This window comes from Periplaneta americana, chromosome 5 (genome assembly GCF_040183065.1).
Source record: "Periplaneta americana isolate PAMFEO1 chromosome 5, P.americana_PAMFEO1_priV1, whole genome shotgun sequence".
Lineage (NCBI taxonomy): Eukaryota > Metazoa > Arthropoda > Insecta > Blattodea > Blattidae > Periplaneta > Periplaneta americana.
Genome location: NC_091121.1, coordinates 170931099 through 170948148, shown reverse-complemented (window position 1 = coordinate 170948148; position 17050 = coordinate 170931099). Strand labels below are relative to the sequence as shown.

At 32.3% G+C, this 17050-nt stretch overlaps 1 protein-coding gene across 1 annotated transcript in view; it reads left to right on the top strand.

The window, feature by feature from the left end:
- LOC138700278 (potassium voltage-gated channel subfamily KQT member 1-like) overlaps positions 1-17050 on the top strand; it is a 677493-nt gene that overhangs the window by 600572 nt on the left and 59871 nt on the right. The window contains exon 10 of the mRNA XM_069826783.1: positions 5639-5766. Coding sequence (XP_069682884.1) covers positions 5639-5766 — 128 coding nt within the window. The remainder of the gene's footprint in view (positions 1-5638; positions 5767-17050) is intronic.

The following is a 17050-nucleotide window of genomic DNA, read 5'->3' as shown; positions in this document are numbered from 1 at the left end:
ATGCCTGTTTCTTTTGACCTTTTGTTAATACTGGTATGTGTTTTTATTCTTTTTGTGTAGCAATGAAAAAGTCAGGTTTGAATATCATAGAATGGGTGGGTTTTCTTTTTTTCAAAGACGATGTAGTAATTTGGTTGTAGGAATGAAGAAATTCCTGGAAAGTGACTGGTTTTGTTGAGCAGGAATGTGATGGATGGGGGGATATACTTCTCCCTAAAGAAATCACCCAATACTTATGCACCCAATATGCACCCAATACTTAGGTATAATTGGTAAGATCTTTTTTTCCCCTCTCATAAAATAGTTGCCTAAGAAAAGGCAAAGTTTCACAACAGAAAATTTAGATGAAACCCTGTTATGTATTGCATGCCAATTATGAATAATAATGTTAAATGTAAATTAATTGGTAAATTAATTCACTTAATTGTAATACTAAGACTTCTGTATTAACAGTCATAGAGCAATGAAGCTGATGATTTCATTAATAATTATTCATAATTTAAGACACAACAAAAATAAAGTTTCTAACCAAAATAATTTGTTACCGGTACTGTTTTTGTCACTGTGTACCTTAATGCTTAATACTCACTAATAAATTGAATTTTTATAGTTATTCTACAGTAGTTTGAGTGGATAGAGACACATTTTAGGTCAATAAGATCGCATTTTTAGAGCGTTAAATTACATCTTTAGGTGCCTAAAACTGTATTATTAGTGTCCATTTTGATAATTTTAGAGCCTATTTTTATATGCCTAAGAGTAGATTTTTAAGGGCCTAAAAATCCGAGGTCTACTTACAAGCACTTAAGTAACCAGCTCAAAAAGTAAACATCTAGTCTACATCATAGTGCAAAATGGAGAAAGTAAAAATAACAATGTATAAATCAAAATATATTTGTAGCAAGTAAAAGTGCTGAAATTTTTCTGTTAATCTCGTATGACATTATAAAATGAAAATTGTAATAAGCACACTTTGCCTGATAATATTCTAGCTGTCATTCTAACATCACCTTAGAAATGCAATTCTTCACACTGTAGGAATAGGTTCTAAAACAGTAGACATTAGTACCGGTACCTATCTAAAAAAATAAATAAACTTTCTGTCATATTGTACTTAGTTAATATTATTACTATTATTTAAATGTGCAGAAAACCTGACATAATTTTTTATTTAATTTAAGCTCAACAACAAGATTAATTACTAACTAAATTGGCCATTTAGTTTAATAAAATATTTAATAAATATATTCCATAAGAAAGGAAATTGCTCGATTTCGGTATGTAACAATTCACCTTTCTTATTTTTGCTATAACATAGTTCCACTTCCATTTGCCTATTGTACACTTCATTTCATGGATGATAGAAAAGACAAAAAATTAAATGTATAAGGAGAAACAAGATTACATCGAACATAGGTATCCAGAATGTATTGTTAATGTACCTAGCAATTTCTCTAACATTTACATGCATTAAAATTTACTTCTGCTAAGTACATTTCTATATTTCTTTTGTTTTGTTTTCTACAATCTTAATTGCCAAAAGAATAAAAAATAAGAAGTTGAGAAATTATGTGAATAAATGCAGTATCTTGTAAACAAGTAGTGTTTACAAAATGATACCAACTTTGGAATAAATCATCATTGTTATCAAAAGGTAACAATAACTTTTCAGGATTTTAAATCTGCAATTGTAGTCATGTACTTTTAACAGAAAAAGAGACTGTCTTTCCATAGCTATGGTATCACTTTTGTAAACTTATATTCTAGACAGTATTACATAAATGGTCTTATATGGGAATGAGCACTTACAATAAAAGATAAATAAAGCTATAACTATGAAGTTGGTATTTTTATTTTCGGATGTGTAAAGTTTATTAGCTTGAATGTTTATATAACTTCAATATATAACCCCTCCTCCCCCCGCCAAAAAATCATTTTAAATGAGGGTAGATCTTCATGTGAAATCTAATTTCAGTGTGATATTAAACGATTATTTCTATAAATAATTTATTAAATGGCGATCTTACTCGTGTTAATTATGTAAGCCGCACATGCTTACATAATTAACACGAATAAGATCGCCATTTAATCGATTATTTATATTCAAGTGTTAAAAGTAGTGTACGAAAGATTCAACATGGATTATTCCTCTTTAATGCTTTTCACATTAATCAGATTAACTACCGGTATATAAACTTCTAATTAAAATGCAACATATTCATCTGTAACAACTGAAATTGGAAAGCAATTAATAATTTTAGAATTAAGGGCCATATTCATAAACATTCTTAGTGCGAGCTTCCGGTGGATGATCAGCAAACTAACATTTTTCGTACCATTCATAAACCAGTGTTAGCGATATGATATTAATCCTGTACAAGTAACTAGTCGATAGCCGGGGCTAGTTTAGCACGCTTGTAGCGTGGGCTAGCGAAATGTCAATGAATAGCACCCTTTGAGTTTTTCATAATGAAGGTGAATATAGTAAAATCACAACTCTCTTTAACCCCAGAAGAAAATTTAAATTTTATTCATTTCTCTTCACTTCCATAATTAAGAGATTTTTAACTATATTTTTAGATACGATTAAGTACATTCAAGAACTAATCTTCACCTAGATATAGAGTTTCAAAAGAGAATAGTACAATTTATATTTATTTTCTTCCACTTTTTAATTTTTCATGTGATATTGTTTCCAACTGCATTGTATTTAGAACTATGAATAATGGCTTGTGTTTCAAGTGATATATGTATAAATTTATTTTTATTTATTTATTTATTTATGATCAACTATTGCATTCATAAAATAATATAAATGTACAATTCCCAGGAGTTTGGAACAAAAAATGGAATTTCTTACAAAAATTCCAAATAAAATTTGTTTCATGTAAATAGGCCTAAGAGGAATCAATGTAGAAAAAAAAAAAAAAAAGACAATGGTGATCATTCCAATATAAAACCATTTCCTCTTGATGATGTATGTTTCTCTGGGAGTTAGAATTGCTTAATCGAACACAATCCTTTATCATTTATAACTCTAACGTAGTGATTTTCTTCAATGTTTAGTTATGCACGAGGTGATATTTCTAATAAATTAAATCAAAGAAGTGTATTATTGTTATCGTCTTCATATAAAAAGAGAATTTCCCTTAGATAATGATAACTAAGCATTATAAACTATCTCACAATGTTTCAGAGAGAACGTGAATACAACCCTCATCTTATTTAGGGTTATTACTGCTATCTGTGATTGCTAGTATCTCTGCTGCCTGTTCCAAACAAGGACGTTGTGCTAATATGAATCAAATGCATTTGAGCAAGTATAAGTACCAGTAGCAAAACTTTTTATGACTCTATGGAATGTACAAAAGAATTACTCCCTTTTTTGTAACCCGAACCACGCAAATAAAGTTGGTAGGCAATAGATACACACATACTCCCTCTTTGTGCTGGAGGCACCAACGTAGCAAACAATAAGTAGTAGACTCTGAGTGGAGTAGGGTTATGTTTATGTTACTTCTCAAACATTGAGAGACTGATTGTATACATGCTAGTACTTGCCATGAAGCTGAAATGGAACATATTTGAATAAACTAATGTCTGATAGAAGGAAGTACCGGTACTGGTATTATGAATTAAAATTCTGCGACATTTGCTTGTGTTTTGCAACAGCTTGTATTCAGTTTCGAATACTTAGCATTCTCTTAAGGGACACTGGAACTGAGGTTTGAAACTTTCAAAGTTTATAATTAATTTCTTTCAAATTCATTCATTAGTTCTTTAGATATTAATTTTCACTATTTTAAGTATATTAAATTATGCGTAAATTCAAAACATCCCTGATGCTTCAGAATTGTTTTTGCTTTTAAAAATCTTACATTTTATGATAAAGAAAACTGCGCATGGATTTTTAAATTTGCGAGTTGGTTCATGAGATAAAAAAATTTTCTTACAAAACATATTTTTTGCCTGATAATTTTCTTTAATTTTTAGAAATTAAAAGTTTGTCATGAAAAGTTTTCAATGAAGAGCTGATTCCATGCAGAGCTTTGTGTATTGCAATATGCTGGGTATTCTTGCAAAGTTTAAGGGGAGTTGGTCATTATCGCATGCAAAATAATGGTAAAAATAGCCTATTTTCAAGCAGTCATAAATATAATACTATTTATCAGAGGTGTTTCATTTTTGTTAGCTATGTGTGTATACACATTAAGCTTTAAAATGAAAAAGAATGATTACTCTAGAGTAAATCTTTATCCTCAAATTAACTTTTTTAATTAAGCACAATTTTTTTTATAAATTCGCTACATGTCTGTGATTAGGTACACTCTATTCACTTATTATAGCACATATTGAATTGAAAATTTGACCACTTACTGCTAATAGATACTAAAACATATCCTACTAAAATTATTCATGTGTCTGTAATATTATGGGCATAGGGCTTATAGCAATCATCATCGTCAATAAATTAAAAAGGAATTGAAGATTAGTATAAGCCCTATGCCCATAATATTACAGATATTTTAATAATTTTAGTAGGGTATGTTTTAGTATCTATTAGCAGTAAGTGGCCAAAATTTTAATTCAATGTGTGCAATGATAAGTGAATAGAGTGTACCTAATCACAGGTATGTAGTAAATTTTTATAAAAAATATGTTTAAATTCAAAAATTAATTTAAGGGTAAGATTTACACTAGATTAACCACTCTTCTTTCATTTTAAAGCTTAATGTGTAAACATATATCACTAAAAAATGAAAGAGCTGTGATAAATAGTATTACATTCATGACTGCTTGAAGATAGGCTATTTTTACCATTACTTTGCATGCGATAACGTCCAATTCCCCTTAATGTAAATTGGAGCAAATGGAAGCCATTGGGAACTTTATTATTCATCAAAAATGTGGTTTTGAGAAAATTCTATTTTTAGTGGGTGTAGCATTTTAGAACTGGTTGCTAAACCTTTAAAAGTAGTGGTCAGTGGCTAAATATAGGACAGAATGTTAAGCAAATGTATAAGGTAATTATTTATGTAAAAAAATATATTTATTTATTTTATTATTTTGGCCAAAAATTCAGTTGTGTCCCTTAAGACAGTTAATGAGTGTAATTCATCATTCTTCAGAAGTTTCAAAATATTTCTGGAGATTTATTTAATTAGAAGATACTAATAATATTCTGTAGAACTTCGAATATGAGAAAAGTGTATCTTCATTTCTGTCTCAACATTTCTGTAAGTAGTAAAACAATAAAACTTTAAAATTAAACATTCGGTTACATCATAGTCTGATGGAGTAGATATCAGAATTATACATTATTCAATTTACCGGTACTTATATGTATTTTCTCACAGATTACAAGCGATAAATGTTAATATTTAGAAACATTTCTGTACCGGTAAGAAACCTGAAAATTTGGCAAGGAGTGTAATAAGATCAATTATCCAAGGTGAAAATGTTTCCATAATATGCGCATTTAAATATTACATAAAATACATTGAAGATAGTTTTAGGCAGATCTATTGATCTGAAAAAAAGATTAAGCTATTCTACTCTTAGAAAAGTTAAGGGAGTAACAAATACACAACTTGATGCTGTTTTGTTTGTTTCTTCCCACTCCATCGTAATATTATAGATGAAGTACTTTGTAGCTCGACGCAAGTTCAAAGAAGCACTGAAACCTTACGATGTGAAGGATGTGATAGAGCAGTACTCGGCGGGTCATGTTGACTTGCTTGGCCGGGTTAAGAACGTACAACAGAGGTATTCAGCATTGTAGTCTCTGTTCGCCGCAGTCTGGAGAAAGCCTGAAACTGCGTCAACAGACCCATGCTATACAACAGTTTCTGAAGTTCACACTTACTTCGTTGTTGCTTTTCACGTTTGTTCACTTTTGCAAACGTTTTAACAACGTTTAAGTGAATGTTTTTTTGTGGTTGGTTTTACTAATGTGTAAATATGTCTTAAAGGTTATACGAATTTGCTGTGTAAGTTTATTATTTATATATCATATTAGAGATATAATTTGTATACATTTTGCAAATTTAAACTCAAATTCCATCGCAAACCTACATGCATAATATATGAATAATATTATATAATACATGAATTTCTTTGAAAAATCTTGAAATTATATGTTTCTCATTATTGGACACATTATGAAAAATACACCATATGCCAGGATCAAAGAAGGAAAGCTTAGATCTTACATACAGTAGATAGATAGGTCGGCCTTATAGGTTTTGAAGTTAACAACTTTTGTCAGGTTTACTACGCTGCCATCTAGTTGTTACATAAGGAGTCACGTCATAATTCCCATTTGAATTGCATTGACGTATATGTGTATTTGACCAAATTTCACAAGCATATAACATATATGAACGGATCAGACAAGTGTATAATAAAACTTTGACTTTAAGAGAGATGCGACTTTTGAAAAGAGGATGGAATACAAAGATCAGTATGTAGGACAATCACGGGAGCAGACTATGATATCATTAACTCTCAACTGTATGAGTCACTAAATATAATTTTATTTAGTGATTACATTCAAAATGCCAGAACCAAATTTCTAAAATCTGTAAGAACACATCCAAATCCATTGCTCAGTAGTTTAGTAATTTCTCGTGTTTAATGAATGAGTGATTTCTTGTAAAACACTTCACTCTTGATGAAAGTGTTTGAATGTAAATTGTATTTTTATACTGAATCATGTACTATGTTACATACATCTTGTAAAAGGTATGGGTCCATTTTGCGACCTGGTACTTAAATAAATATACAATTCTGAAGAAAAAAAAAATTGAATTGCATTAGCGACTGTACTGCCATCTCATGTTCGTTTACGGCGGACAGATGGCGATCCTGGCAGTTGTTCTCTTCAAAGTGCAAACGAATTTAACATAGTGATGACCTATCAGTTACATATATGATCTAGAAGGAAAGGAACATTTTATTTTATAAATTTTTTCAGGATTTAGTCATATAGCTAAATATAATGTAAGAAATATATGGAAAACTAAAATTTTAGTTTGCTGTAACCAAAAGTTAATGATAAAGGTCCTTTAGTGTTCTCCTATGTCCTACAATGACTCGAGTTTTGGATGTTTTTTATCAACAGTAATCTTACTAGAGGTTTTGATTTATCTAGAGAAAATCAAAACTTAAGTGGGATTTAATTGACTGTTGCACGATACAACAAAATGTATAAAGATTAGAAAAAATAAAGTACTCTAATGCAATATAATATTAATTGACTTACGAAAATACTAAACAGTCTTCAAATGTATTTTTCTACCATCTCATCATTACAAATATTACGCTAGATGGCAGTAGTATATTATGATTAACTGTTCTCAGTAGTGTGTTATGATTAACTGTTCTCTTGTTACCAATAGGCTTTGTTGATTTAGTTTCATTTTTATTGAAACAGTAGCATTCCACTTCAATTATCAATATATATTAAACAATCTCTGATATGTGACTATCCATAATCTCATACAGCAGAAGCTATAACATAACCTAAATAATATAAACAAGGTAAATGATAGAAAAGTTTTAATTATGGTTGATGAAATAAACATGAATCATTTTAAAAGGTACAATTATTGAAAGTACAATGTTGTCAAACAAAGAAACAAATGCTAGGGAATGATATAAACCAAATGCTAGGGAGGTGATAACAATTTTAGGATAAGTAGACATGATTGGTTGAAACACTTTGTTCCGTGCCGTTTTATTGGTCAAAAGTAGTATGATGTAGTAAAAGTGTAATACTCAACACAAAATTCAACTGTTAATTTAACAGATTTATCATTTCAAAAAATTTCTATTAACTTTCAAGACATAATTACGTAACATATTAGTAAATGACCACAGCTATATAGGAGAGTTTTGATTAGAGCAGATCTGTTGCAGAGGATGGGTTCTGTTACCGCTTCCCAGGTGGCAGCTGATGTATCCCAGTGAAAACAGCCATGTGCCGTGTTCTTTGAGCAGTGTTTCTAGATCCAACAGCATACCATGTGTAAAACATTCTTTCCTAGGGATGCCATTCAATTTCTCGGAGTTTCACAAGTTCATTATTCAGTTATATACCGTACAATTGAATAGATTCACTTTGTTTACTGATTTTTCATACAGTACCGTACTTAATACGTTCCCTTATAAACATATTACAAATAGTATCATGTAAGATTTCATATAAAAGTTTACATCTTATGGTGGAGGTACACCAAGGGCTAAGTGGGCTATGCCAATAAAAAGAATTAGAGCTTCGATGTGTCACTTCTAATTGATGATGCTTGGGCAAATGACACAAAGTCAAGTAGATTTAACCACCATTAGATTAAAAACAAACATTTAATAGAAGATTGAGAGAAATATTTTTATAGCAGGTATTAGTCGGAAATTTTTGCAACAGTGGTTCTTAATTCCAGTTTATAGACAGTCTGATCATAACCTATAAAAAAAAATAGGGATACCATATAGGCCTAGTAGTGCCTGCTGACAGGTCTGTTATATTCTCAAATCAGTGGCGGTTCCTCGGGGGAGGGAAGGGAGGAACTTCCTCCTCACATTTTCTTCTTTTGAAAGTAAATACCAAATAAAATATGTGCCTTGAAATTCGAGGAAGATTCGATAATTTTTAAGTTCACAGCTATATGAAAAACTCGGTTTATCGAGTTTTAAACGACGCGCGCTCATGTGCTGTAGAAAACTGTGAGAAAGATGCGAGATTGTCTGTGTAGAGGAAAGGCACTCCATTCCTCCTCTACTGCAGTTAACACACATAGACAACAGCGCACAAGCGGCCAGAGAAAGAAGCAGAGTTTTAATGCACGTAATGAACGGAGAGGGAGGAGATCCTCCTCTGAATCAGCGCATGGGCGGGAAATAGAAACCGACTGGTCGTGCAGCAAGCTCGCTACCGCTGCCACCTAACAATGCTGCATTCAACCAGACTATAACACATCTAGGAGGAGACGACACAAAAACAGTTTTAATGCAACGCTATGAAAGACACCATGTAAACTTTTTTAAAATTATAAATCAAAAATATTATTCATTGCACTTTATATAGGCTACTATTCATGGTTTGAAACTTTCGTGGATATTTGAAAGTTAAATTGGGGTTTATGTAAAACAAAGAGGACGTAGTTCTACGTAGTTGGCCCTGAAATTCACTTCTATTCATTGTTTACTAGACAGGGCAACAACCAAGTTGTCAGTTTCGTACAAATATATTTGAAACTGAAAGTAGGTACTCCAAACTACATCATTTTTAATATAAAAAATTAATCAGCCACCGGCAGCTTTGAACAATAATGATAGCATGACTTTACAAGGACTGACATTCTTCAAAAGCATGTGATACTGAACTTGTAAAATGTACATGTGGCAACACAGACCACGTGGGTGGGTGCAGTGTTCTCGCTTTCCTCAGATTATTTCCCATTCCCATTTCTATTTCCGTAAAACGGTTCCGGTTACGAGTTAGTAGCTAGTCTCTTCCAACACGTGTAATGCTGTAGTGTGCTCGAAAAATGCTACGAGGTTGTGAATTTCCTTGTAATTGTTAATTTGTGCAATTATTCAACAATGAATGGAAGTGAGAACATAATATATTTTGGACAATTTAGGATACTCAGTTTACAAGAACAGATTATCGCTATACAGAAGGGAAGGCCAACCCCAACACTACCTGGTCTTACATGTATGCATGTATGCTAATTTGTAGCATGTTTCATTCAAGAAGGTGTCATTTCGTGCTGTTAACTTCTTTCCTCCTCTTAAGAAATATGCAGGAGCCGCCACTGTCTCAAATATAGAAATAGGTAAAAGAGACTTTCCTCGATCATACCAACATAACTTAGGTAACATTACGAAAGTTTCACGATAGTGTAGGCCTACACTGGAATTTTTTTATAAGTAAATGTTAACATCACAATATGCGCCTTCCATATGCTTTATATATAGGCCTACGAATCTGTGACAGTTAGTTTAGGTTTCTTTAGGCTTGTGGTATGTCTTGCATATACGAATCTGTGACAGATTAAGTTAGTTTAGATTTTTCTTATGCCTTTTACGTTTTTTGGTACCGGTAGATAAAAGGCGAGTTTTTGTCTGAGAAACAGTGACATACCTATTAGGTTTGGTTTGTTCAGGCTCTTTTTAAGCCTTCCATGTACGTTTTTTGATAGATAGTTCTGTCCAGAAATCGAACCCCATTTGGAATGTTAGAAACCGGGCCTTTAAGAATTAGGAAGCCGTGTCATACCACAGAATAATGGACGGCAATAATGGTACCGGTAGGTACCAGTGGCGTAGCATGAAATTTTGAGCAGGGGAAGCTAACTAAAGTTGTCTTTCATGCAGTATGAGAAAACGTATTACAAAAATACAGTCTTAAATAAATAGTAGTCAATTTCAAGTCAGCAGTCGAAGATTGGTTGGAACATCGTAAGTAACATCAATAAGGCATGACCTGAATTGAGACGTAATAAAATATGATTTCACGGTTTACACATATCTCTTAACAAATAGACATGTATACGTATAACATTAGCTCACTCCCTGTCATACTTAGAGAAATCACAATATTAGTATCGTTACGTAAGTATGCGTCTGTCTTTTGGTTGTGTCCTTCATTGACAGCAAGGGAGTCGGTCATTTGTTTTTTAAATCACACTTTTGTTCGTAAGTCAGTCTTGATAATACAATTGTCCTAAAAAATTCAAGTAAATTAGTGTCAGGAACTGTTATTTCGCTCATTATTTATTATATCAGCCACAATGCACACTAACACTTCAACTGAACACAACTGACGAATAGGGATAACTCGGAAACTACTTATTTTAAATGTTAAAGCTAGCTTCTTTTCGAGCCTTCCGACTAGGGTAGTTTAAAAGGGATGGAAAATGTGCGGGGTTGATTACACAGAAGAAACCGGTCTGCTTGGAAGCTGGTGTGTGCAGGCTTCTTGTTTACTGCTGCATCTCAAATCATCCTGAGCTGCCGCATCACAACATTTAAAGCGTAAATATAAATTCTATTAAAATTGATAAATCATTTTCTCCATAAACTACAGGTTTATTATGAAATCATTATTAACTGGGGAAGCTAAGCTTTTTAACTTACATTGACGCTACGCCACTGGTAGGTACATTGGAAATAGTTGCGAAAACAAAAGAAATAGATATCATTGTAACAAATACATGCAATCTGTCAGTCTGCACTAGTATCCCCAAAAAATAGTACCGGTACCTAGATGTTAGGAGATAGGTAAATTTAAGTTATGGTACTTGTAGTCATAATCATGTAACTTGTAATTGAATAATATAATTTGGATTCAATAGAACATAGTTTAAAATAACAAGAAGCTAGTTGCATCTTGAAGAGAATTTATGGGACAAGCACAATATAATATAAATAGGCGTAAGTGCCAGTAGAATTCTAACATAAAATTAATTATATAATGTAAATTGCAAATAAAATTCAATTACTACAATCAGCATAAGTTATTGATATTATGTCACCAAAAACATATCTGCGTAACTTTATTGACAATCTACATTGATTTCTTGCTTATTGGAATTAAATAAATGGCAGTTGCAATTATTATTTTAATATATATATCTTCTAATACTCGTTTTAAAAAAAATGAATAATGAATCACTAGAAATTGAATGGTACCCCTCACCTGTTAGCACCGTCACGTGTTATGGTCTGGGCTTGTCTGAACTCCGATCTATGTGTGTGTGTGACTTGTGCCAACAATATGACATGCTATGGAATGCAATGATTGATCCATGTCTGGTTTTGTTAGTGCGTCTCGTCATGTGATGCTGCAGTATAACGTCTTCACTGCTATTCTTCTTCTGTGTTATGGTCTTTAGCAATGGTTGCCAACACACAAAGTATGCCTTATTAATGTTCACGTTTTTATAATCTTCATTGTATGTAAACCTGAAACAGGTGCACATTATGAAGTAACAATTCTTCCTTCACAAAATCGTTTTCAGTAAATTTTACCTGTTTTTTTAGGAAACTGTCTGCATTAGTCTTGAATTATTTTAAATTCTTAGTTCCAAAATTATGTATTAATCTTAATGCAATTGTTGATCAAAATGAAACTTAATTCATTGAAATCTGTACAGGTTATGTTAATCTTTGAAATGATATTGTTACAATATAATATATTTTTTTTTCCAAATGGTACATGTGCAGATTACATATTTTAAAAAATAATACACAGTTGACAACAGAATTTAAAATATGGATGGAGAACAACGTTAAATTAATTATATAACTTAGATTACCAGTAACTTAAACAGAACAAATTGTATTACGCCATCTTATACTTTTCACTCCTTATCTGTTTTCAGTTTGATCTGTGTGTGCGAAATGTAATGCTTATTTGTGTGTGTTTTGTGTTGAAATAACTTAAAATATGTATGAAAATATAAAAATCATAGTCTGGCTTTTGAAATGAATTCTCTTTCCACCAGAAGAATTAAATATTCAGTACCATTAATGACACATACTTTCTCATTACACATTTTATGCAGTAATCAAGATGCTGGTAACCAATATAAACTAACAGTGTTATTGTTAAGACATTGTTCTTCTTCCACACACCTTTCTTGTTGCTGGTTTACAAAGCAAAACCACACTGTTTACCTGTTACCTGCTACGGTACCACTCACATAATATCAAATAGAGTAATTTTCACTCATTGATTGACTGCAGTCTTCCAACCTATCTTGCAAAGGGGACTGTCTGTCTATCTTGACTTAAAGCCTCGTTCACACTTTGTCACTTGATTCGACGAACTTGAAAATTGTGAACTATGTTTCAAGTTGACTGGAAGTCAAGTAACGGCTTGAATTCAAGTTTCAAGTGAAGTTGAATCCCTTTCTACTTTTAACTTGACTTGAAAGGACACTTGAAACAACTTGAAGAGTGTGAACTTCACTTGATAACTTTAATTCAAGGGGAAAAACGTGGGAATTTAAATTAACAGTTGTTTTAAGAGTGTTAAATTAACAGCTGATTGTTTTTCTGTTCTACTGGGAACGTAAAAATAATAGGGAACAATTGTAAGTGAAATAATGACCAAATATTTGCGTTTCTGAAGTTGTATAAAACTCACGAAGGCTTATAGAAACTGCAAAGTTTCGTGACTGAAATCCAAAGGAAGTTGCCAAGGAAGGAATAGTTCATTGAAGAATTGAACAGCAGAGATTTTAACTTGAGCACAGGTGAGGTATGAAAGACAATTAAAAACTATTAAACTGTAGATAGAGAAGAAGTGAGGTAGAAAGAAGGGATTAAGAAAAGTGTTGCTTGAAGAGATGACATTTATCAGCCGAAACTGGCGTAGTTCAATGTGGCTGATAGATTTTTGGGGGGGGGGGGAACTGTAACAGCTTCAAGATAATCGTTTTGAATTGTGGTATTGCTGCTTATATTTTATTAAATTTACATTAAGAATTATTAAATCTGCTTGAAGATTTCACTTATTCTATTTGTAATGGTCAATGGTCATGTCTCTTACTAATCCAGTTCTTAACCCATAAATGAACAACGCTTCTTTCATTCTTCAATATCTTTATCATTTTCCTGGCACAGAGGTTTGCTACTACAGAAATTCTTAATTGCACAACTTCCATCGACGCCATTTTATCGTACTTGAAAACAAAATAACTTGAATATATCTGAACTGCGACTTGAATTCAGATTACTTGATCTTGAATTCAAGTTACTTGAAAAGTGTAAATGAGGCTTAACAGATGTCACAATACACAATGAAAGACTGTTTTGTGCGAAATAATTTTGTTGTTTGGGAAATAGGTACTCGTGATGATGTCTGTTCTTTATTTTATTTCTTCCGAAATCTTGATGAGCACATATAACACTTTCCCCCCCCCCCATTTCATAAATGGTTTAATTTATTTTGTCATGGGTAAACCACTTAGATGATTTAAATATGGATGCTTTTGTCTTTGAACTGTTCGATTTCAGGCACAACTATTCTTTTGATCAGTGATTTCCAAATTGGGGATCGTGTAAAGAGCTGAGGAGATTGTGAGATGATTTACAAAATAAAACAAAAAACGCCTTATTAACATACACAGAAACATAAGCAACTTTCAACACAATAAAAATAAGTAGTTATACACTAAAGTAAAAAAAAAATATTAATGCGACAAATGTGCCTGTTTTTCAGGAAGTATCTCTCAAATTTGGACTCTGTATTTGATACACACATAATGATATCACTTTCAAGTTCAATGAGATTTATCTTCTTTCATTTAATATAGCTTATTTTGCATAAATATGAGGTTGCAAATCTTATAAAAAAAAATAAGAGCTTTTTTTTTTGCAAGTTCGAGGTATTCATGCATTCTTTTGATCCAAACTGATTTACACTCTGCGAAAAGTCTAGTTTCAACATTCCTTCAGTAGGTATGTACAGTACATATTTAAACGAATTTTTCATTTTTTTGTTTCACTTATTTTTTTTAAATTTCAGCTAGTTGAACGCAACTGTCTAAAAATGGATTTAATGTCCATCTGTGACTATCGTATTGTGTCTTCCGGAAAATACTCAAAAAGCTGTTATTTAGAATTGTGCAAACTTAATTTAGCAAAGTAATTATTATTAATTGGTCCTACAGAATTATCTGTTATGGTTATTATTAATTAATAACGGAGAAAAATTCGCTCCTGCCCCGGGAATCTAACCCAGGACCCCCAGTTCTACGCACTGGATGCTCTACCACTGAGCTACACCGAGGCTCAATCCACAACACCGTATCAAAAATAGCCACAAAGGAGAAAGATTCGATCCGGTGCTGTGGATTGAGCCTCGGTGTAGCTCAGTGGTAGAGCATCCAGTGTCGGAGCGAATTTTTCTCCTTATTAATTAACAAACTTAGTATTTGCTGTGTCATATGTAGGTAAATTTTCTACAAGTTCTTTAATGCACTGGGGCATTTCTTTTGTCAAGTGATGTAGACCAGAAATAAAGTTTCTTTATAAATCCTTTGTTTTTATTCCTGGTTGTTATGTTAACATCTCGGCATTGCAAACTATTATTCAAACCATTTGAGCGTTCGATAATATCAGCAAAGTAGGCTGATCTTCATATAGGGTCTAACTATATTTTTTTCTATTTTGGTGATTCTTTGGGTGGTCTAACTATATTTTTTTTCTATTTTGGTGATTCTTTGGGTGGTTTCCACTAATTTTTAATAAAATTATCGTTGTTTTCAATTTTACAGGAGTTTGTATTTTTCGAATGGGGTTTAAGTACCCTACCAGTTAGGCAGATGGTGGGAGGTGTGGCATACTGAATAGTCTCGCACAAATGTGGGTCGCACCTTAAAAAAGCTTGGGAACAACTGCTTTAAAAAATAGTTATTATTCTGAACGAAATATTTTTAGAATATAAAGGTTTCAGTTTCATCTAGCTTTATTTATTAGGTATTTAGGAAATATCAGGACATTCATTCTACTATAGAATAATCTTGAATTTTAATTGTAGCACCACACAATAACAAATAACGTATTTTCTTGCTCTTGTTGCCTCATATTTTTTAAGGAAGAAGCATTATCTAATAAAAGTTGTAGTCGATTTTTAAGGTTTCTTTAACCAGTTACAAGAAACATTTTGAACAAAAGAAAGTAAAAAACTCTTGTGGAAATTCATAGAGATTTATCAATCGATTCAGGCAATTGGCACAGTTGAGTTCAATCTATGTCAAGTTTGGAGGAGTGTCTTTCCACTGCCTCATGGAGCAATGGGAAGGAGGTAAATAAGAGGTGTGTTAAAAAATATCGAACCTTAATTTTTCCCGTATAAACAAATGAAGCGCGTGAGATGTGTAGGGGACATTCATGCATATGTGTGAATTCTTTCCCGCCAGCAGAAAGCGTCAGTCATTGGTAGTTGGTGTATAAAAGGGAAAGCGTAGTGAGCACCTGTTGGATTGTCAAATGACGAAATGACTTGAGCAGCGATATTGAATCAAATTTTGTCAAAAGCTTGGAGATGCCCAAGTGGAAACCTTTCAGGAACGATACCATGAGCTTCTCACTGATAAAGGAGTGGTACAACCGCTTCAAAGATGGCCGCACATCAGTGGACAGCGAACCACATCTCAGTAGACCAGCGATGTCAAGGTCAAGAGCACGCAGACGGTACTGCGTGCGATCAAGCGCTCACTGCTTGCAATGAATCTATTCTACAGACAGCAGCACTGAATAAAAAGGGGTGAGCAAAGTAAACTTTATTGCCTTATCACTGGAAGATTAATTAAACTGGTTTTAAATAATAGATAATGTATTACATTTATACAAGACAACAAGAAATCAGAACATGTTCTGTAGAGTGTATGAATTAAAAAATAGTAGGATACTATAAATAATATACATAGCTTCTTCTTCGTCTTAACTTATATAGTTTCACAAAATAGCTAGAATAATTAATTTTATATAATTATCAGTTACGGTAACAGCTAGAATATAATCAATTTTTATATAATAATTTATATAACTAGTATAAAAACACTGTTTTCCTGTTTTAAACTTACCAATACAAAAGTAAAATAAATTACAGGACATTATGCATATGGAAAAATGAAATAATAGGCCTGCGACAAATAATAAACTTAGTATATTTTCTTTATCTTAGCGGTTTTAGATAATGTGGCCTACATAATTAATTGCTTTGTAACTGTTACATACTTAATAATGTACTTATTATATGAACAGCACATTTTAGAAACAAATTTAAATTTCTGATTTCTCGCCTAATATAGATATTTTTGTTCTTGTTTTTGCCGACACCAACCTTCTTATGTCCGGGGAAATTATGTTTCCTGCAACATGACCTCAGTTAATAATTTCAGGCGTTTCACATTGCTTCTCTTTGTAACTAAATGCTTTCCATTTATCAAACAAAAAACATTATCTCCTCTTTCACTCTTAAGAAGTCAAGCGTCCCATCAGCCTGAAACTTACTGAACGACTTCTTCCTCAA